Source organism: Cygnus olor, chromosome 2, assembly GCF_009769625.2.
Source record: "Cygnus olor isolate bCygOlo1 chromosome 2, bCygOlo1.pri.v2, whole genome shotgun sequence".
NCBI lineage: Eukaryota > Metazoa > Chordata > Aves > Anseriformes > Anatidae > Cygnus > Cygnus olor.
The window spans coordinates 91,254,112-91,276,880 of NC_049170.1; the positions used below are offsets into that span (position 1 = coordinate 91,254,112).

At 41.9% G+C, this 22,769-nt stretch overlaps 1 protein-coding gene across 1 annotated transcript in view; it reads right to left on the bottom strand.

Annotated features, from left to right (window-relative positions):
- The window catches only part of TMEM245 (transmembrane protein 245), a 90,574-nt gene that overhangs the window by 22,589 nt on the left and 45,216 nt on the right, over positions 1-22,769 (bottom strand). The window contains exons 13-14 of the mRNA XM_040547763.1: positions 18,159-18,281; positions 11,782-11,927 (exon numbers count right to left, since the gene is read on the bottom strand). Of these exons, the coding sequence (XP_040403697.1) occupies positions 11,782-11,927; positions 18,159-18,281 (269 nt within the window). The remainder of the gene's footprint in view (positions 1-11,781; positions 11,928-18,158; positions 18,282-22,769) is intronic.

Below are 22,769 nucleotides of genomic sequence, written 5' to 3' on the forward strand. Positions count from 1 at the left end.
AACCACAACAGCCCTACTGGTTCTGGTGTCTGACTTCCACATCTGTATGTCCTGGGTTCCCTGGATCACTGTTTGTTTTTTCTTTTTAATTCCATCTTTGAGTTTTCTTTGGTGAGTATCATTTGCTCTCAGCAACTTGCTATTGCTCAATTTTGTACATTTCTGTTACAACCTCTTCTGGAAGATTATGCTGCAGCTCTCACCCAAGCATGGCTTTACAGCATGACTCCCTCCACTTGTCTTCACAGCAAAGAAAGCAGCATTTGACCTTACCTCCCACCTCCCACCGCCCCAACAGCCTGCAGCAGCCTTCTTACCACTGCGTACTCCTTTGACACGCCTCACCATCCCTTAGCCTCTCTGAGTGCTTTCCGGTCCTGGTGCACAGGAATTTTGGTTTAGTAGCACTTGGGGGAGCTTTGAGCAAATCAAACTCTCTTCTCCCCCTTTCTTTTCAGCTTATTTCTATCTGCAAGACTTTATGGTCCTTCTGTTTTCTTGATTTAGCTAAAACTTCAGCTTTTTTCAAGTATTTTCTCATTTCCTGTGACCTTTGTTACTTTGATGTTTACCCATGCAGGCTTCCTTTAGCTTTACCCAAGCCTTCCTTAACAGCTAGCATTCACTGGCACTGTGCATTGAACACCACACAACTTGGAAGGATTTATGTTTTAGAAACCCCTTTTAGCTTCAAAAAATTCATGAATGAGAGCAACAGCTAGCTGGACTCAATAAAGCTCAAGATCCATTCCAGTTTTATCTTAAGACACTCCCAGTCTGTTCAGATTATTACTATTATAAATTTATGAATCACAAGCACCAATTTGATTGCTTATGCAGAGACTAAGTAGTGGGTTGACTTAATAGTTCAATCTAAAATGACAATAAAGCAAAAAACTAGAGCTATAATGTTAAATCTTTCAACTGTCAGGAAATGCTGGAGTTTTACACCAGTCCTCATGCTGTCCACTCACATTATAATAAACCTGTTATTTTAAATAGCAAAAATTTATTTAAGGCTATAATAACGTATACTGCAGCCTTAAATATGAAGATAAAGAATTATGAGATATGCAAGTATGGAAACTTGCAATGTTATACTAAAAAATAGAATTCTCATAGCATCACTTTATTCCTAGAAAAAAATTGCAACATGCAAATAGTGTTTTTTAAAAAAAATTCTTGTTGTAGAAAAAAGCAGTGTAAATGCAAAAATGCATGATTAAAATATGATTACTTGGTGCAATACACAATTCAAGGATTAGTATCTAAGATACTGTGCAGTTATATGGTTCTTAAAGATTGCATGCAAGTGTGCATATGTTTAAACCCCCACACACATGCACTAACCCACTCCCATGTGTTTCCAGATACCTTCAGACTTAAACTGGATAGTCACAGAATCAGAAATTACAAAGTACACTAAAATAAATACATCTGGGACATACAGAATATGCCATCTGGAAAATTAAAGAAGCAAATGTCAGAAAGGTGACACTGCCTGATACAAAACAAGGAAGTCCTGCAATGGGAATGTGTTTGAAAATACACTACAACAGTCTGCTCAGTTTTGAGAACTGTTTTCTTCCAAGCATCAGATTATGCACTTAAATAATCTTGTGTATTAGGCATAGTAAACCGGAAAATTCCTACAGACTTTGTGATATGCTTCACCCAAAGTATGTGTATACAGTAATTTTCCATAGTTTCAGATATAGTTGGGAAAAAAAGAGTAACAATTAAGCAGGAACAAACAAAACTATTTTTTTTCCTTTAATGTCTTTTTTCCTTTGTGTAATCCGTTGAATACCTTTTTAAAATCATGTGTATGCAAAACAACATACAGACAACTGTATTTAGTAAGAACAAGTATTTTGGATATAAAAGGAGATACAGGTAAATACAAATGCTTTTTTTTTCATACAGGTCAATGTTTAAGATTATCTAACATTGTGATATGGGTGAGTCATGTGGTTACTACTACTAAAACTCTCATCAGACATATACCGTTCGTTATCTATCCCACTGGGATAATCAGGTTGCAATTACTGTCAGTCTGGTTCTGCAAACAGTGGCACAGTACAGCAGCTCTTCTGGATTTATAAACTATAGTATAGTCTAGACTTTTTTTGTTGTTGTTCAGTAACTTAATTGAAGCCTTCCTTTCCTCCATTAAATTTTTAAAAATATATTATTCCCTATTTTAAGCTAGGAAATTATTTAAGACAGAATCGTTTTTAGTTCTATTGCCATCTCTTAACATACACCATAAGTAGACTTTATAACATTTTAGTATGTTTCTGTTAAATGTATTCTTGTGACAAAACATATTTCTGCAAGAGATACTCCTGTTACTAAAGAACACACACAACCATGCAAAAATTCAGTCAAAACATAATCAGTTAACAGTGGCTTTGAAAAATTACTCTGAAAGACATTATTAATGTTGCAGTAAAATAAACAAGATCACACATTTTGGCTTTTCTAAGCATTAGCTTAAACATGCTGGAAGATTATTGTTTTCTGTGGGAATTGTATCACCACTTCATTTTCTCCATCATTACTGCCTGGAAGACACAGCAAACAAACCAGATACTTAAAACAGCTAAGATTTTTTTTTTTCTTCATGATAGCTCATTTCAGATCTCTTTAAATGTTAATAAATAGAAGCTTAAAAACCATTAAGAACCTATTTCAGCCATCCAGGTACCATAGGTTCTCTTCACATCAAATCTCTCCTTATGCCAAATTTCAATTAAGGACATGATTACTTTGGGACTAAAATATTTCCCAATATTTTAAGAAACGTTTATATAGCCAATGAAAAATCTGATCGAATTTGAAGCGTACATGACAAATGAAGAAAATGAAGCCAATAATGATAACCCTTCTCAAATTGAAAACAAACAGTACTCATCTTCCTGGCATTACAAACCAAACTTCCACTAACAAACGTTTCAAGACATCACTCAAAATACTGATCTGGGTTTAAGACCATCTCACAACGTAATCAGGCCCCACCAAAATTGAAAGCTGCAGTAACTTTAAGCCACAGCCATACCCGTGTGCATGCACTCATGTGAAAGTATCGCACACACTAAATTGCACTGAGGCCGTGACAACATGCAACTTAGTAATGTGCAATATCTCCACCAGAGCAAGCAGAATGGGAGCTTCAGGGAAGAAGGGTATGGTGCATTCAGGAGGAGAACGACATGCTGCTCAGGGAAAGGAAAATGGTTCAGGCAAAGGTGTGCATGCTACTACTTAGGAGACCTGTGAATTGGAGAATCACTGCTTCATCCACTCAGAAAAAATAAATCCGGACAAAAGCACCACCTCCTTATTTAAGGGGTAAAGTCTGAACGACATGAATTTCCTACTTACACAGGGGTGTAGGTGACTGACTAACTTGATTTTACAGAAGCTTTTGAGTCAAGTAAATCTCACCATCTGGTACATGCAGATAATGATTTCCTCTTGCTCTCAAATCACTTCAAGGACCACTTTTGAGAACTAAAAAAAAATCTAAATCCAGTAAACTGGTCTTACTGGTTTTCACATTTCAAAAGTAAATCACCTTCCTAAACATGACTGCAAGTGCTGCCAAAAGAAGTTGTACAGCTCATCTTGTTCTGGCACAACCCTTCTGCCATATTTGCCAGCTCCCTCCCTATTCCACTGGTTCCCATCTTTATTGCAGTAATATTTCCAGTGAAAATCACACGTGTTACATTCATGGACAACTAAACAACACTCAGTCAAGGGAGACTCTTGAACACTATGCAGGTGCAATACTACTTTCATAATTCACCCACCACATTTTTGTGCTCATACCTACCAAGTCAAGTAATAAGGATATACAGAAAAACAAAAAAATGAAAAGGAAAAAAAAAGAAAAAAGAGGAAAGAATATCAGGAAGGGCAAATGGAGCATTTGTCAAGAAGTAGCAGTAGTAGTAGTAAAGTGTGGTCACACCAACAAAATTAAAGTGAGAAAGGCCTGAGATTATTTCCAAGTTAAAAAAGAAAAAAAAAAGAGAAACAGATCAAATATCTGGGCACGAAAGACCAAGTCAATTAGAGGACAGAATTTACGTTGCTACTGAGGGACTAACAGTGTTCAGAAGTATTACCATTTTCTTAAATTTCTACTTCCCTCTTGATTTGTAGGTGATTGTACATGGAATTGCAGCACTGAATTTAGCATTTTGAATGAATTTCTTTACTTGGAATAGCGTGAGTACTTCACACATCAGTCAAAAAAAACAACAGTCATGTGCTTTTGATAGCATTCTTCATCCCAGGCTTTTTGCCATGTTTTTTTTATGGAATCATCATACAAATATTGACCCTCCCTTTCCTTGCAGGTTACAATTTACCATCCCCAAGAAGCAAGCTATCAAAAGGAACAAAGGCAGTGTATGGCAACAAAGCATACAGAGGTGCTTATTCTGAAGAGATATAAGAACATTTAAATCATGTAAGTTATTCTAATGAGAAGGACAGATTTATGAACAGTTTGCAGAACCCTGTTTGTTCTCAGTTCAAACCCTGTCAATCCCCTACAACGGATGCCCTGGCGCCTGACAGGACTTGCCCATAAGCACTGGGACAACTCCCTCAAAGGCAAACACCTGGGGCAAAGGCAGATGTCCAGATCAGAAACACCAGACCACATATGCATTAGAGGGAAAGACCGAAACAGAAGCAGGCCATTCCTCACGTTCGTCTTTGCCTCTTAGTCCCAGCAGAAGCCTGTAAAGACTGAAATACACTCCCAGGTTGGGAAGTTCCACCCCCAGCAGATACAGGGAGAAGAGCAAAGGCAGTTCTTGCATCCCTCCCTCTCCCCTCCATGCCCCAAGAAGGGCGAGAGTTTCTTCCTAGGAATCTGCCTGAAGGCTCCCATTCAGGAGCTATTTGTGACAGGAGAGCCCTTCTTCTGAATGAGGAAGCAAGAAGCCACAAAAACCACTTGAGAAAAGAGCAAGGATGCACCTAAGACCGCCCCTTTCCCCCCCATGCCCCCTCCAGGCCCTGAGGACCTCAGTGGCCCTCCAGCAGACTCCCCAGCACAGGAGGCCAGGCCCTCTTCCCTATCCCCCTCAGGACTCAGGGCACCTCTTCACGTTCTGGGGGCTGGGGTACAGGACAGCACCTAAGGGCTCTCACAGCACTTGACCATCAGCAATGCTTTCATCGACCACCGGGAGACCTGGCGCAGGCTGTCTGTGCCTCTCCCCTTCCACGTGCAGGACTCTGGGTGATTCACCCCGTCCCAGCTCCTGTCCAGAGCAGGGCCTGCACCATTTTTAGGGAGCCATGCTGCTGACGGGGGGTGGAGGGGTGATGGATGACCCCTGACACTCTGGAAACACTCCTGCCACCATCACATTGAGGTGACAACCCTGGGTATGGGGTGAGCAGGGGGCTGGAGCCCAGAGAATAGGAGGGGAGGTGGAAGGCCCGAGGGACAGCTCTCACTAACAAAATGGCATGGGGGAGTAATCCCAAGGAAGGGGCCCTTGTCCCCCCAGCCCTCCTCCTCTTTCCACACAAAGGCATCTTTTAGGCCACAGAACCTAACTCCCAACACAGCCACACATGGCTATGTGTGTGTCCCAGCATCACAGGGGCTTCCTGATGTCATGGTGGCATCTGCCCCACCCTACAAATGCAGCTGGGCCCACCACTCACTGAGTTTCCAGGCCCTCTGGCGACAGCATGGTTGGAAGGATGAGCACCTGGAGCAGCAGCTGTCCACCTTTGCATGGGACAGAAGAGAACTGGTTCCTGGAACCAAAGAGGAGGTATACATATCCCACGAAGAGGAAGTGGAGGAGAAACAGCACCTGTGGCATAAGAGCAATGCCCACCACTGTAGCTGATGGTATAGAGGCCATGGAGGTATATCCACCTCCAAGACAGCTGACCAGGGCCTCCCTGCTGTGCGGTCACATCAATGGCATTGCATGAGCACCCAAGGAGCTCCATACCCACAGTACAACCTCTGTGCCCAAAAGTAAACGGGAGAGGCCATCCTCAGACATCTTGCAGGCTTGTATGTGAGACCTCTCAGTAATCGACAATGCCTTTGTTGGTTGGCCAGGGTTGCGTGAGCCCTTCTTTCCCATCCCTGCCCCTCATGAAGAGTTAGCATCTCTCCTGCACAGTCCCAAGGAAGAGGGCAAGAGGGGAGCTGGCTTCCCTCAGGCTGCAGCACAGTGGCAACAGAAGTAGTCATCCCTTAGAGGGTCACTGTGGGGCTCGCATGGGCAGTCTCTCAGCCTGAGGACAAGAAGGCTACCCAACGGGTACTTAAAAGATGAAGCCAGACCTTCTGTGGTGGTGCAGAAAGAACAACAGCAGATCAATCGGAACAGTTAGCTGTTCCTTTGGAGAAGCAGAAGACTTCAGCATCTGGTCAAAGAACAACCCCAGACACCAGTATAAGTTGGGGACTGCCCTGCTGGAGAACGGCATAGGGGAAAGGGACCTGGGGGTCCTGGTAGACAGCCGGATGTCCATGAGCCAGCACTGTGCCCTTGTGGCAGAGAAGGCCAATGGCATCCTGGCGTATATCAGAAGGGGTGTGGTTGGTAGGTCGAGAGAGGTTCTTCTCCCCCTCTAGTCTGCCCTGGTGAGACCACATCTAGAACACTGCATCCAGTTCTGGGTCCCTCAGTTCAAGAAGGACAGGGAACTGCTTGAGAGAGTCCAGTGCAGAGCCACGAGGATGGTTAAGGGAGTGGAGCATCTCCCTTAGGAGGAAAGGCTGAAGGAGCTGGGTCTCTTTAGCTTGGAGAGGAGGTGACTGAGGGGTGACCTTAATGTTTATCAATATGCAAAGGGTGAGTGTCAGGAGGACGGAGCCAGGCTCTTCTCAGTGACATCCAATGACAGGACAAAGGGCAATGGGTGCATGCTGGAACATAGGAGGTTCTGCTCAAACTTGAGAGGAAACTTTTTCATGGTGAGGGTGCCAGGGGGGTTGCGGAGTCTCTTCTCTGGAGACATTCAAAACCCACCTGGACGCGTTCCTGTGCGACATGATTTAAGTGTTCCTGCTCCAGCAGGGCGATTGGACTAGATGATCTTTCAAGGTCTCTTCCAATCCCTAACATTCTGTGTTTCAGGTCTGCCAAGAAGCGCTGGAGTGCACTGTTAAGGTCCATTTACAATAATTCATTAGTTCTTTCAAAGACTGGGCAACAAACAGTGCAGAAATAAAACAGTAAAAATGCTGTCCTCTCTTATTTGGCACTTTTGTGACTGCATCTGGGCTCCTGCATCCCCTTCTGGTCTCTCCAGTACAGGAAAGATACTGATGAGTGTGGTGTGAGCCTGGCACAGGGCCATGCAGATGGCGAGGGGCTGGGGCACGTGGCAGACAAGGGCGAGCTGAGGAAACTCCTTTGGTCAGCATGAAGAAAGTGAGGCTCAGGGGTGGACCTGACTGCTGCCTACGGCTGCCTACTGGGAATGAAGCCTGAGTCTTCTCAGAGGTGCTCTGTGGTGGAAGGACAAGTGACACCAGGCCCACGCTTGCATGGCGGATGGAGAGATCCAGCTAAATAAAAGGAAAAAACTGTCACCATGAGGGTGCTCAGACACAGAACAGGTGCCCAGATAGGCTGCAGAATCTCCATCCTTGAGGGTATCCAAACTGGACTGAACAAGGCCCTGAACAACCTGATCTGACTGGGGCTGCTTTCAGCAGGAGCCTGGACTGGAGACCTGCAAGAGTCTCTCTGTAACACTGTGCTTCTGTGGTTCTTTGAACTGCAGCTGCCCAGCTTCCCCCACACTGGAGGGCAGGCTCACAGCCTTGCACAACGTGGCCACCACCATTCAGGCCTTTGCTTCAGGCAACCATTTGCATTGGGCCTACCAGTGGCCACATGATGGAGCAGGTGGAGCTCTGTCCTGCTGATCATGAAGTGGTGATTGTCCCACCTTGTAGAGCCCTCACCCAAATGGATGCTGCTGGAAATGTATCACTGGCCTTGCTAAACACAGCATAAATTACATTCACCACGCTCCCACCTCCCACGCAGATGACCAAGCAACCTCTTATATTAGGCCTCGGCATGACTCACCTTGGCAAATCCCTGCTGGTCCCCCTCCCACCTGATGTGCGTTGCTAGCATTTTGCCTCCCTTCTGTCTTAGATAAACAGATTTCCTATCAGAGGAAGGGAAAGCATTTCACCTCATGGATTCCCTTCAGCTTCAAAACTCTTGAAAAACTTTTAAAAATAAAAAAAAAGCTTGAAAAAGCTGCATCTTTTTTTCTCCCACTACTCAAGTGGAAACTTACCATCTGAGGCACTGTGACATAAACAGTCAGATTCATTACTTGGCTCAAAATAGGCAGCAAAGCTTTTCTTATCCAAACACTACTCTGTCCAATCAGTGTGACCCCAGGTGAGTTAGGAAAATATTTATGAAATCTACAGGTACTTATAGTGAGAAAGATCACAACACAGCTCTGAAGAGTCATTGCAATGGAAAAGGGTCTTTGATCAGGTGCTTGCCAGGTAACACGTCCAAGTTCAGTGACGCCTCAAGCTACAGAAACCATTTGCAGACTGTCCTCCTCTTCTTCACCCTTTGATCTTCTCCTTGCAGACATATAGCAAAGGACAAAAAGCAACACACTTTCCAGACTGCATCCATGTTTCCTCGTGTTTCTCACTAACATGTTTCAAATAAAGGAGCAGTGGAAGTGATTTGAAACAGTGAGTATTTTAATGTCATTTGATGCACAGAGACGTAACTACGTGGCTTGCCACGAGCATCCCTGCTCTCCAGACTGGACTACTTAGATGCGCTCTGTGCTCTGTGAGGGTGCTATGTCCCACTGGAGAGTGATGGGAGCTGCAACACAGCTGGTGGCTTTCAAGATTTATAATCTGATCTGCCTATACTTTTGGTCAACTGGATTGCACGAGCATTTTGAGAGCAAATTCAAGTTTGTGTAATGCTGTTGAAGTCTAATGATGAAAGCAATTACAGAAGTTTCATTATTTCATTATTCATAATACAAAGGCAGACCCTTGCTCCCCTTGTTTTATGACAACTCATAAAACAAATCTGCCCTGCAAAGAAGGACCTGGGGGTACTGATGGAGGAGCTGGCGATTTCTGCTTGTAGACCAGAAAGCCAACTGCATCTGGGGCTGCATCACAAGAAGCGTGGCCAGCAGGGCAAGGCAGGTGATTCTCCCCCCCTTTACTCCACCCTTATGAGACCCCACCTGGACTACTGTACTGAGCTCTGGGGCCCCCAGCATGAGAAGGGCATGGACCTGTAAGAGCGGGTTAAAGGGAGGGCCACGAATATGATCATGGAAGGCTGAAGCACCTCTCCTATGGAGACAGGCTGGGGAGTTGGGGTTGCTCAGCCTGAAGAAGAGAAGGTTCCAAGAAGACCTTATAGTGGCCTTCTAGTACTTAAAGGGGAAGCCTACAGGAAAGCTGGGGAGAGACTTTTTACACGGGCATGTAGTGACAGGACACAGGGTAAGAGTTTTAAACCAGAAGAGGATAGGTTCAGATTAGATATTTGGAAGAAATTATTTTCTGTGTGGGTGACGAGGCACTGGCACAGGTTGCCCAGAGAAGCTGTGGATGCCCCATCCCTGGAGGTGTTCAAGGCCAGGCTGGATGGGGCTTTGGGCAACCTGTCTGGTGGGAGGTGTCCCTGCCCATGGCAGGGGGGTTGGAACCTGATGATCTTTTAGGTCCCTTCCAACTCAAACCATTCCACGATTCTAACTTCTACATGCATAAACACAGGCAAAATTGTTAATTATACTCTTCATTTACATACTGAAGATCACATTAGGTACTGAGTGGAATGCAAGCTCATCTAGAAGAATTATGAAAAATCCTCTGGTACAATTAAGCAAGAGAGAAACTGTTGAAAATCTCAGAATTACAGAATTCAAAAAAGGTACCAAACAGAGACTACTCCAAACAAAGAAATATGAAAGACTGATTCAGTCTACCTTAATGAACACACAGACTAAGCTCCTCCTCAATTTGTTTTTACTAAAATCTATGACTAGGAGCTCCACATCCCACATTCTCCAGACACTTTTTCTCATCATATTTCTTTTTTTTTTCTCATCATATTATCAATTACTGCTGTACACTAGCTCTTTCCTGCTCTTCGTCCTGATGTTTCTCTAATATTATTTCTTTCCACCATTCTAAACTCTGATGAGTATCTCGGGTCACCTGTGTCACAAACCCATGAATTTAATTCCCTCTAATACAATCCCCTTTGTAGAGTACCCATGCCCAGAGAAGCTGTTTTCTATTTTTTGATACTGTTCCCATCTACCAAGGGCTAAAGTAAAAAGAACAATTTGTGAGATGACTAAGTTTCAGTTTATAGATCTGCCAACACCTTTCAGAAGAGACAGAACTGATATATTAACCACATAATCAATGAGAACTTAATAGCAGTCTCTCAAGAGAAGAGCTGTTAACTTTTTGGCAGAATTCTTAATTTGTTTCCTTCTACCTGGATTGCCCCTTCGTTTCAAACATCTGTAGCAGTATGGTAGTTGGTCTAGATCTTACACAGCATGATCTAACCTGCTCATTGCCACAATGTACCCAGATACAGCTTAATTCCAGTAAAAGAAAACAACACTCACTTGTAAAGTACATTTAAGAACAATGGCTAACATCTGGCAATGAGTTTGGAAAGTAGCTTAAAATATCACCTACTTAAGCTCTATTCATGTTTTGTATATGTGTGTGGCACTGTAAGAGACAGCAGCTATACAGATCTCAAAATGGAGACTGCTGACTCTGCGTAGTCCATCAACTTTTTGAAAAATGGAGCTACGACTTAAATACGTTATTTAAATCCATTTATTATGTTGCCATCATGTTAGTGTTTCACAGTGCTAATAAGTGAAAACTGACAGCTTCATTCATCTCTGATCAGTAAAATATATTACTGTACCAACCCCAAAATTGCTTTCTTGTCAAATCTCAGTGAAGCATACTTAAAAACACAAACACAAAAAATCCTCCTTCAATAATATGCAGCAATTTAGAGATGAAACAGAAGAAGGGTAACTAAGCATAAAACACTGTGGATGCGCTCCAGAGGTGCAGTACAGTAGCATCTCAACTAGGATAAGGGGAATGCTCCCCAGCTTTTCCCTTTGGTGTAATCTGGTCCATACAGTGGAGAAGTCTTGGGAGACCATGAACTAGATTTCTCTCCGATGAAACTGAATCAGAAAATGCACTCCAGAAGCATATCTAATACATTCCAGTGGCAAATGGGTACTTAGTCCCCAAGATTAGACTAAAAATAGCCCAAAGTAAGTAACTTCAAAACGTGTACAGCACAGATGTCATGTCCTCCATTTCAACCGTTTTACTCTATGAATCTGCTCCTACTGAGCTGCATTAGCTGTTAATGCCATTATAGCTGCAGACACAGTGCTCACTGATGGGTTTGGAATGTGATGGGTGATCAGTTTGCTTTGTAAAATACTAGCATTCACTACAGCATAGACTTCTACTTTTTTTTTTTTTAGGCAAGTCCAATCAAATTACTCTTATCAAGGAGGGGAAAATCATCAGTGCAAGGTAGGCTCTTGAAAATCTTGAGATCTTGAAAATCTTGAGATTTTCAAGTCATGTCTTTGAAAAGTGAGCTGTTGTAAGTGCTTAGTATTTGTAATTGAACACAAAATTAAAAAAAAAAAACAAAAAAATTCAAAAAGGGCAAGAAATCAGCAACATACCTTATTGCTTCCTCCACAGATTGGCCAACTATATTTGAGGAGGCACCTGGCTGAGACAGAGGTGTCAGGCTTATCACCCACTTCACTGGCTTGTAGTATTCATCACTGGAACTTAATAGGTAGAACAGTGTGGTCAAGAAAATCACCTGCAAAGCAAATTGGAGTTTTAAACCAAAAGGAAATAAACAGTTTCAAAAACTACAGTATGCAGATATGCTTCAGATCACTGAACTTGACTGGAAAGTCAAAGTAGTATTCCACAAGCTTGGAACACACAGAGCTAGGAGAGTAACTTCCAGCCTGGCTCTACAAAAGACTTAAAAGTTGTATCTAGACAGCACAACCTCTTAGCTCCTTTTAGCCTCTTCACAAAGTCACATTAGAGCAACCAGATACTGATCTAGATCAACGATCTAGATTGTTTTTGTTTTTCCGGCATGGTTAGCGGATCAGAAAATTACTAAATATTAACTTCCTTTGTTAAAAACAAACAAAACCAAGTAACTCAGTTGTCTGGAGAATCACTGTGTAACTGGATACCGGATGAATTAAACAAAACCCCACAAACAGAACATCTGCAGTGTTTATTAGGCTTGCATTCCCGACTATGAGTTTGCAGATTAGTCTCAGCAGAAGTGACAGCAGTTGCATTGTTTCAGTTTAAAGACCAAAACACACGATCAGATTGTTTTGCTTCAGGTATGTTGCAGTCTATCGTGTTTTACTTACTCTCCAGATAGTGGGTTCAGCAATTTCTTTGGCTAAACATACACCACAAATGTCTCCAGCCTGAAATTGAATACCTCAAACAAGGAAAAATCGTTCTGTATATTACAATGGTAAACTACGGCTTATATTTTCTTCATCTGCAAGCCTTAGTTCTCTTATCTGTCTTCCCAAGATTAAAAAGAATTCGTTGACCTTCCTTATTTCCAACCTACTGGTATGCTGGAATAAATCATATCCTAATCTTCTGATAAACCAGCCTGTCTGACCTACGTAACTCTTGCTTTCAAGCATCTTATCCAGTCTGCAGACACCTCATGCCCTTTTTCTGCATTCTTTCTGAAGATGTTCAGAAAAAAATGCAGACAGCATAACATGCAGTATTAAGTTACCAGTCTCAGCAAAGCCATCTACTCATCATTGCTCTTTCTGTAATTCCTTTCTACTCAGTAAAATGTTACATTTTTTTCCCCCATCACAGCCTTTAACTTGGAAGTCACATTCAACTGTTCACCCACAGTGACCCCTTTCCAAAATATCACGTATAGATACGGGCTGTACTCTATCTTCCCAGGTGCGCAACTCTGGCCTTGGGTGATCAACCAATCTATCAACTAAAGCAAGTCATTACATCAGCACATTTGTTCAGCATGCTGTTAAATTCAAGATCATAAAAAAATAAAATAGGTTTAATGAGAAGTAATCCAGCAGCAGTATCAGCTAAACTGTAACTCAAACTTACCACTTTAAGTAAATCTTAAAACCTGAATCAGGTTTACAATCTTTTGTAATGCTGCAAACATGGTTGTTGTCTCCTTGGTAGGGCCTGCCTCCTAAGCTACTATAATGTTTCCTGATTTAGCTACAAAACTCACCACCCTGAAGCAGGAATCCAGCTGGTGAAAACACCATCCTTCTTCCTTCCAGTGGGACCTGGTTATAGATCCTTCCTGCAATGCAGCTTTCAACACAGAAAGCAGCATACTGCTAGACATGCAATATCCTCTCATCCCGATACTCACAAAAAGCAAAGTGAAAAAAAAAAGCTTCACTGGATCTTGTTTTATTAGGACAGCTTCAGTTAACTCCTTAAGATGTTACCCTTTGAAAAGTGTATGGCAGCCAGGGAATGAGGAAATTAACCGCAGCAATCAGGCAAAGCTTGATTCCCTGTGGCATGAGGAACATACAGTGCTGATTTAAGGCAACTACGAACAAGAGCTGGGGATTAGTTCAAGTGGCAACACGCACAGCACCTGTACCCACTGGAAAAGCTTTTCTCCCCCAGTGCCCACAAAAGAAACTGTCTTCCTTAGGGAGTGATGGATATGCCAACTTAGACATACCCACCTGAACTGCAGAAGCCAAAGTGGCAACAGGGATTAACAGCAATAGAATAAAATAGTGTTAAAACGGACTAAAAGCTATGAAAAGATTAACAAACCAAACTCAGTTCTTGTTAAGACAACGTGCACGTAACCACAGCATCATATAAAATCAACTGAATTTTAGATCAGCTACATTTTGGGAAATTACTGTATTTTCTTTAGCAAAGTAGGTACAGAAATCAAAGCAGCAGCAATCACAGAACCTATCAATTTGACATCAAGTAGCTTGCTAACTTTTCTAACGAGTAGAATAGCTTCAATGTTACATTCAGCAGCAAAAAGACGTCCCTCCCTCTCTCTATTGGCATTTGAAAATTTTCAGATCTCTTTGACAGGGTATCTAAGATTTCAGACATGACCTAAATTGTTTCCTAACCAACAAAATTCAAGATCCTGCTGAGGACTCTGAGGAGAAAGTCACAGAAAATAAAATAAGCTCTTTCCAATGTTAAACATTTGACAGATTACACTTTCTTGCTCTAGAATTTATCCTATAGCCCCAAGCTCTAAAACTTTAAATACTCTAATTTGAGGGTGAATAGACTGAATTCAAGGCAAAAACTATGAGTAAACACTACGCTAAAATGGTAGTTCAGCATTTCCACATGTATCAAGAAGCACATAGTTTAATCTCTTGTATGTCAGGTCCACAGACTTTGGAAATATTTCTCTAACGCTTCCATGCTCAGTTTTCCAGTGGAAAAAAAAAAAAGCATCAGAAATCTGTGCATTCCCTGCAGGACTGTAGATACCCATCTGCCAAATGGAGCTTTTCTCTTCCAACCTTTAACAGAGTGAGGAGACACACACCCGCTTATATATATGCCCATGTGCAGATAGGAACTTGCACTCAAAACAGAAGTAAAATAGAAGTAGCACTCTTGCAATGAATGATCAATTTTCAAGCGTCTGTTGAACATCTGAATACAGCCTTATTGGATTGTGGAGGGGTATGCTACACACACAGATTGCTTCCTAGTGAATGCTTTGACAGAAGATGCGTTTTTCAAAATGGAGGCTCTGAATAACATGTCCATTATTTCCATGTACTAAAGCATAATTTTTTAAACTGTTTATCAAAATACTATTTTATTTTTTAAGATGTCTAAAACTAAAGTATGTAATCAATTGCAGCCCAGAAAGCCAACGACGTCTGGGGCTACATCAAAAGAAGCATGGCCAGCAGGGCAAGGGAGATGATTCTCCTCCTCTACTCTACTCTCACAAAGCCCCACCTGGAGAACTGCATTCAGCTCAGGGACCCCAACATAAGTGCATGGACTTGTTAGAGCAGGTTGAAGAGAGGGTCATGAACATGATCACAGAGGGCTGGAGCACCTCTCCTATGAAGACAGGCTGGGGAGTTGGGGTTGTTTGGCCTGGAGAAGAGAAGGCTCTGGGAGGACCTCACTGCAGCCTTACAGTGCCTAAAGGGGGCATAGAAGAAAGCAGGAAAGGTACTCTGTCAGAGAGCGTAGCGATAGGACAAGGAGTAATGGTTTTCAACTAAAAAGGGGTAGATTTATGTTAGAAGGAAATTCTTCATGGTGAGGGTGGTGAGGCACTGGAACTGGTTGCCCAGAGAAGCTGTGGATGCCCCATCCCTGGAAGTGCTTCAGGCCAGGCTGGATGGGGCTTTGGGCAAACTGATCTAGTGGGAGGTGTCCCTGCCCACGGCAGGGGGGTTGGAAACAGATGATCTTTAGGGTCCTTTCCAAACCCAACCATTCCATGATTCTATGAAAAGAAAAAAAAAGAAAAAAAAAAGTATGCCTTGAGATCCTGGAAGAATAACAACTGTTAAGGTTACTTCTGATCTTCTCCTCACTTGGAATTTTTTTTCTTCCCTAGCTTTTAAGAAAGCAAAAGTGAGTAGATCTAAAAATGATATAATCCCAAATAGAATTCAGCAATGATGCACGCTGCAAAAGTTGAGAAAGCCACAGTGCTTTATCCTAGAGCCACATTTCGATTTTCTCTGCTTATTGTATTACACTGTTGCAGAAGGAAAAAAAAACAAAAAAGAACACATGGAAAATTTAAGAAGCAATTACATTACTTCTTCAAGGACTACAGAATAACTCAATTAAGCTATGCTAAGAAGTACTTTAAAGCCAGAAAAACAGTAGCAGCTGAATTCTCACAACAGCTAACATTTTCATCCACTTATTGCCCCAATTAATGGATTGCACTAATCTCTATTTTGTGCAGTCTGTTTTCTGAAAATTCCAAATTTGAGTCCCTTCTCTTTCAGTCAATCCTGATAATAAATCCACATTGAACACTATTATTACAAGTTTCATCAATTTACCTTCTTGTGTTTTAAGAAAATCTCTTTACTTTTTTAACAAGGATCTTTGTGAAAGACTTTCATAAATATGATAAACCATGGTTCTGACTGGACAGAAAGACCTACGAAATGTACAGTGCAAAAAAAGACTACATTACAGCACCCACCCACAGTGTTTAACAACATTAACTACTCTTCAGGTAAGCACAGTTAGGTCAAAACAAAAGACACGCTGCTAGGAATGATGGCCAGGAAGGGCTAAAAGTCACTATGCATCTAGTATCACCTGCAGCCACAATCCTTGAATACTGATTGTCTGGCAGTTTCCTCTGAATCTGTTAACTCATGGAAGTGGCACAGACCGAATTTCCAAACGGGAAGGAATAAATACATCAGCTTTTCCAGAAAGTTTCTGAAGTGGATCCAACATCAGTTGGACTGCTAAGGCCTTCATCCTGCCTGGTGTGACAGAAGGGTCACCTGCACCACGAGAGTAGAGGCAGGATGACCACTCTCACTGCTGCCTAGGGAACTGCATTGTTCAAAGGCACACAAGTTAATTCTTACAGAAGATTTGAGTTACGAGTTATAAATTGCAAGTTAGGAGGTAGGAAACTTGTGAGCTAGAAACCTCATGAATTAAGTGATGAACTAGTGAGTTCACATTAGACTAGTCTGTATGAAGAGGATTGAGCCCCGGCTTGTTGTGCATGTTTATTTTCTTTTCTAATGAGCTCAAAAAATGAAGTTTAATCTACAGAGTACGTTTGTTACGTAAATTTGAGAGATCCAAAGAAACTGTGACAAACGCTCAGCCTACAACAGAAATGGAGGAAGAACAGTAGCCTTTAGGGCATCCCATCTTTAAAAGAATTGCAAGGCACCAGTATCCCAAGTAGCTCTGCTCATCCGGTTGACTGCACGGTGCCCCAGCAAGCAGCAGGACCCTGATGACAAAAAAAAGCAGGACCATGCATCACAACAGCTGCATAGAATGAATCTGGTATGAGCCATTAGACAGGAAAATTTAAATTTTGTGTCAGGGCAATGAGTGCATTAAGATGATCTGCAATTATCATCTGAACTTGCCATTTGGAAGTACACTAACTTCTCAGATACTGTTACCAATGTGTCATCATGGGTGAAGTAGTGTATTGATGAAGAAATTAAATGAAATATTCCCACGCAATCTCTCTCTTTTCATCACTAACTGAAAGAAAGCTAACTAGAGAACAACAAAATTCAGTGGCAGTGATTTCCTTCAGTTCAAGGCAGTCATTTAATCAAATTTTGTTGCTATTTGTTCTTTCTTAAATATCGAAGAGCCCACACAACTGCCTTGAAATACTATTAAACATTATTTCAATTTTGCAGCTTTGTCTACAAAAACCTCTCTCCTGAGCAAGCATCAACAGAGGAAAAACACCTAGTTTTCTAACAAATGTTTTTGAATGCTGAACTAGCAACCAAGACACGGATTTCAGTAACGCTTCCAAGATCAGTATTTGTTTAGTTAAAACAGGAAAAAGTCCCAGGCTATAGTCCTTAATATTGCTCACTGTCCGAGATGAAGATGTTCAGAAGCTTTCAGCAATCTTCCAGCTATTACATTTTTTCCATCTTCTGAGAGTGTTGGTTTGTTTAAGTATATGCTTACGAGGATATGCCCTAAGATGTCAGCAGTTACATAGGGTACCACAAGGTACAGCTCAGCATCTTCAAGGCCAGAAACAAAAGAGTTTTGCCTGAACAGACTAATAGGAGGACTTCCAGCTCCTCAATGTGGAAATTACAATGGGGAAATTAGACTCCTTTGCCTCGGATGTTTCCCAAACAACTGATGTGAAAATTGCAACATCTTAATTAGGTAAGTCTAGAGGATGTTTTCAATGCTTCAGGTTTGATTTTCAACACTACAACATGTGCAATTAGGTTCAGTAAAATTGATCACAAACGTGTAACATACTACTTACCACTGAAAGCACAAAATTGAGAAGAGCTGTCCCACTGTGGAAAAGGATTGTCACTAATGTTGTAACAGTAGTAAACAAGAGGCTCACATTGCGACTCATCACTATCCATAGAGACTCCAGGATCTGGAAGAGGAGGAGGGGAATGAAGACAAAGTCAGGCAATAGACTGAATTAGCAAGAAGGTAACTGCTTGCAGAGTGATTCTTCTTCATCAAGTCATACAAAGATGACATTAAAAAAAATAATAAATCATCTTCCCTCACCCCTAAATAGCAACAGGTATTATTAAGTGAAAACGTCTACTTCGCCAAAGACACGTTTCTAGGTAGATGGTTACAAGGTTTTAGAACTTTTCTCCCAATACCCAAAAGTATTTCATCATGTAAAATTGCCGAAAATCTAGATGTGGTGACACTTTTTTATTGTGATCAGTAACACCATCAACTGAAAGCAGATCTTGTCCTGGGAGGGAAAGCTCATCTCTTCAAAAGCAGGAATGCTAAAGCACAAAGAACAAGGAGTAACATCATAAAGCAGAAATAAATCTGAAGCTACCTTCACATCTATTAAAGCTGTAATTGTGTTAGTAGACTTGTTTTAAACACACTCTATGTAAATAAGATGCATAAATTTTATAATGTCTGCAGACAACTACACAAGCTGTGATTTTGCATAGGGATGCAATAGTTAGTCAAGCAGTTATGGAAAATTAATCAAACAACTCTACACAACCTATTAAATTTTGTAATGGCTCGAGGAACTGATTGCTTATTAGTTACAGATAGTAGAGTAGTTTTGAGACATGCCTTTAAATATGGAATACCAGTACAGCCAAATTAGTTTATGTTTGGAGACAGACACAACAATCTGAATAAGGCAGCAACTTCGGAAACACTAAGGGCAAAAAGGAATGGCATGATAAGGCACAGAGAGGCATCCTAAAATCTGTGCACAACAGTCTCAACAACTATTTCATTCAGAAGGAAAACAGTGAGAATGTATTAGCCAAATTGATCCACAGATATAAGCAGCAAGGTTGAAGGTGAAAAGCCATACCTTTTTTCAGACTAACATAGCCATACGACCATCTCTATTTTGTAACCAAAAGAGACATACAGAAGATAACTTAAGAAGCGTAATTTTGTGAGGGAATAACCGCTGGGGGAGGTGATGAGGATTTACCATACACAGTAAAAACACGATCTCTGTGCTTCTTACTATGTAATGGAGTTAGATATTTAAAGGCTCATCTTTTGAAGAGATTTTATTAGTCTCCCTTGAGAATGCCTCAAGTGAGGTTAGAAATGACGACGGCATTTGCCTGAAAAAAGTGTTCTCCCACAGTACTTGTCCACTTCCTTACTCTGTACACTGAGAAATTTATTCGAGGTACACAGCAGTTGGTCCAAGTTTGCTTAGTCACCAGATAACTTTAATAATGTGCATTACACCACGCGGACTGTAAACACAGAGGACAGTGATTTTTTGCAGGAGCATTCTGTAGCTAAAGCAGAGGCTAATCAGCAAATAATCAGTAAGAGTAGTACTGCCATTGCTAACAACAGAATCACAGAATGGTTTGGGCTGGAAAGGACCTTAAAGATCGCCTAACTCCACCCCCCCTTCCATGGGCAGGGACACCTCCCACCAGACCAGGTTGCCCAAAGCCCCATCCAGCCTGGCCTTGAGCACCTCCAGGAATGGGGCATCCACAGCTTCTCTGGGCAGCCTGTGCCAGTGCCTCACCACCCCCAGAATAAAGAATTTCTTCATTGTGTATAGCCTAAACCTACCTTCCTTCAATTTAAAGCCCTTATCCCTTGTCCTATCACTACGTGGTAAAAAGTCCATCCCCAGCTTTCCTGTAGGCCTCCTTTAGGTACTGGAAGGCCTCTTTAAGGTCTCCCTGGAGCCATGTTATCTCTAGGCTGAACAACCCCAACTCTTCCAGCCTTTCTTCTTAGGAGATGTGCTCCAGCCCTTTGATCATCTTCATGGTTCTCTTCTGGACTTGCTCCAAGAGGTTCATGTCCTTCTTATGTTGGGGACCCCAGAGCTGTCCAGGCAGTGCCTCCCAAGGCTGGAGTAAAGAAGGAAGAATCACCTCCCTCTACCCACTGGCCACGCTTCTTTTGATGCGGCCCAGGATACAGCTGGCTTCCTGAGCTGCAAGCAGAAATTGCCAGCTCATGTTGAGTTTTTCCATCCACCAGCACACCCAAGTCATTCTCCTCAGAACTGCTCTCCATCTATTTTCTGCCCAGCCTGTCTCTGTGCTTGGGATTCCCCCAGCCCAGATGCAGGACACGGCACTTGGCCTTGTTGAACCTCATGAGGTTCGCACAGGCCCACCTCTGAAGCCTGTCAAGAGACCTCTGGAGGGCATCCCTTCCCTCCAGCATTTCAAATAGTCTGCGAGTTTTACGCTAACTGTGCAAAACCGCAGTCCCAGAATGTTACTGGGACTTGCTGTGTGAACAGCACCTTGATGCCACAGGTATCTCATTATGATGTGGAGTTCACAGAACAACAGCAAAGGCATTGAAAATAACGAGAGTTTGAAAACAGAGACCTCAGAACCACAAACAGTTCATTGATGAAGATGACATCAAAGAGAGCTAGGAAGAGACTGCTTTTGCTCTACAAAAAAGCAGCAGCAACTAAGAAATGGGGTGGAGGTAAAGGCACAGGATAAGGCACCTGCCATGGTCAGAGAAAGTAATAATTCTCCAAGAATCACATAAAGTATGGTCGAAGGCAGAGGTCAAGGGGTGGGAGTTGTCCAGACATGACACGAACCATTTTATAAAAAGGACGATCTCCTTAATTTGAGGGAAGATGATGCTCCAGTTCCAGTTTCCTTACTGAAGAGCTCTTGAGCTTGATCCCCTTGACTTCTGTGACTGACGGTGGATAGCAATGCCAACTACAGGGCATCAGCACGATGCTATTCTACCCTCACAGCTACTGTTGGATATGATTGTTATAGCCTGACTACTTTGAATACATAGCAATAGCAATTAGCAGATTGTAAACCAAGTCATTAGCATTAAGTGTGCTGTTAATGAAACTTAGTCCAGTAAAGTTTTGTTTTAAAGGTTACAAGTGGCCTAATTTCTCAGTCTTCTAAATGCTAATCACAACCATCTTTAATTCCTCCATACACACACACAGCCCTTTTCACCCCCCACTGCTACTGATGAGCAGTTCTCATGGACAGGGACTTGTTCAATCTGCTCAAGATCATCTGCTGGGGGCTGGTAAAGCTTCTATAGGGATATTATGTTCCTCCAGTACAGGCTGTGGTTATTTAAGTTTCCCTACAAGTTTTAGGCTAAGGAGCTAATAACCTGAGTATGCATCTGCAGTTAGCTTGAATGCAGTTATCACAGGGTTCAATCAACAATGAGAACAGCTGTCCTAGAAGGACATCCTAGCATTTACTTTGCACTATCCATGCTTAACCCATGTTGATGACTTTTGGTATGTCCTATGAAGGCAAGGGCATCTTCTGGGACTGGTCTCCAGCTGTGGAGTAAGTTGCCCCTTATGCATATCTACAATGAAAATTTCAAGACATTTCTTATCACAAGGATGAGAAGACAGAAATAGCAGACATTAGTCATCACTGAATACAGTATCAGAAAGTGCTCAAATATTCCACTAACAGTCACAAAAACATTAAGTCCCAGCACTTAAGAGTTCACAGTGGTGTTTGAGTCCCACAGAAAACACCGAATCTCAGAATACTTACTAGGAAGAGTGCATGGTAGTTGAATTATTACTGAAGAATGAACTGTATTTGATATATAGTTAGGTAATTACATGAAGAAATCCTCAGGGACAGAGAAAACATTGGGATGTGTGGTAATTCATTGAAATATTTGAGCAATTGAAATTGGATGTCAGCCCAACCTGATTTGGAACATACGTGTATCAGTCATGCTAAAGGAACAGATCGAGAAACCTAACCGAGCTGAAGCTTACTGTGTATGTTTTAATGGAAGGTGTTCTGTCTTTCTGCCTGGGAAATCTCTGAATGAGATACTAGCTGCTGGTAGGATGATGAATACTCTTATGGAAAAAGCAAGATCAATTTAGGAGACATGAGCAATGTCTCCTATACCATCAAGGGAGTTTCAAGCGATTGTTCACAGATTTAGCCAGCAGCAATTTGCTTTTTCAATGTTTCAAACCTTCAAGAAATGGAGGAAAGGGTACGAATGGAAAAGCAGGAGAGTGGAGAAGGAATGAGGCTTTTTCATTTCTCAGAAATTAAATCTTAATAGCCCAGCAACATATTGTATGTTTCATTCACCTAAAAAACTACCTTAGATGTGAGGACCCACTCCAGTCCTCTCCCCAACTAAGAATAGGATGATACAAACCCCACTTTGAAAACGTATCACTACAAAAATTAGGTTAATAACACTACCGCTTCTGCTGAATCTAGAAGAATTCAAAGATGAAATGCATCAGAGCTGCTAACACCACAGCTTATAAAAAAAATGTAACCGATGATTTTGAAAAGCTTATCTTTATATTAAATCTTCAGGCAATGTACATGTTTATATGTTTATATAGTGAGCTACTTTAAAATAATCAAGGTCT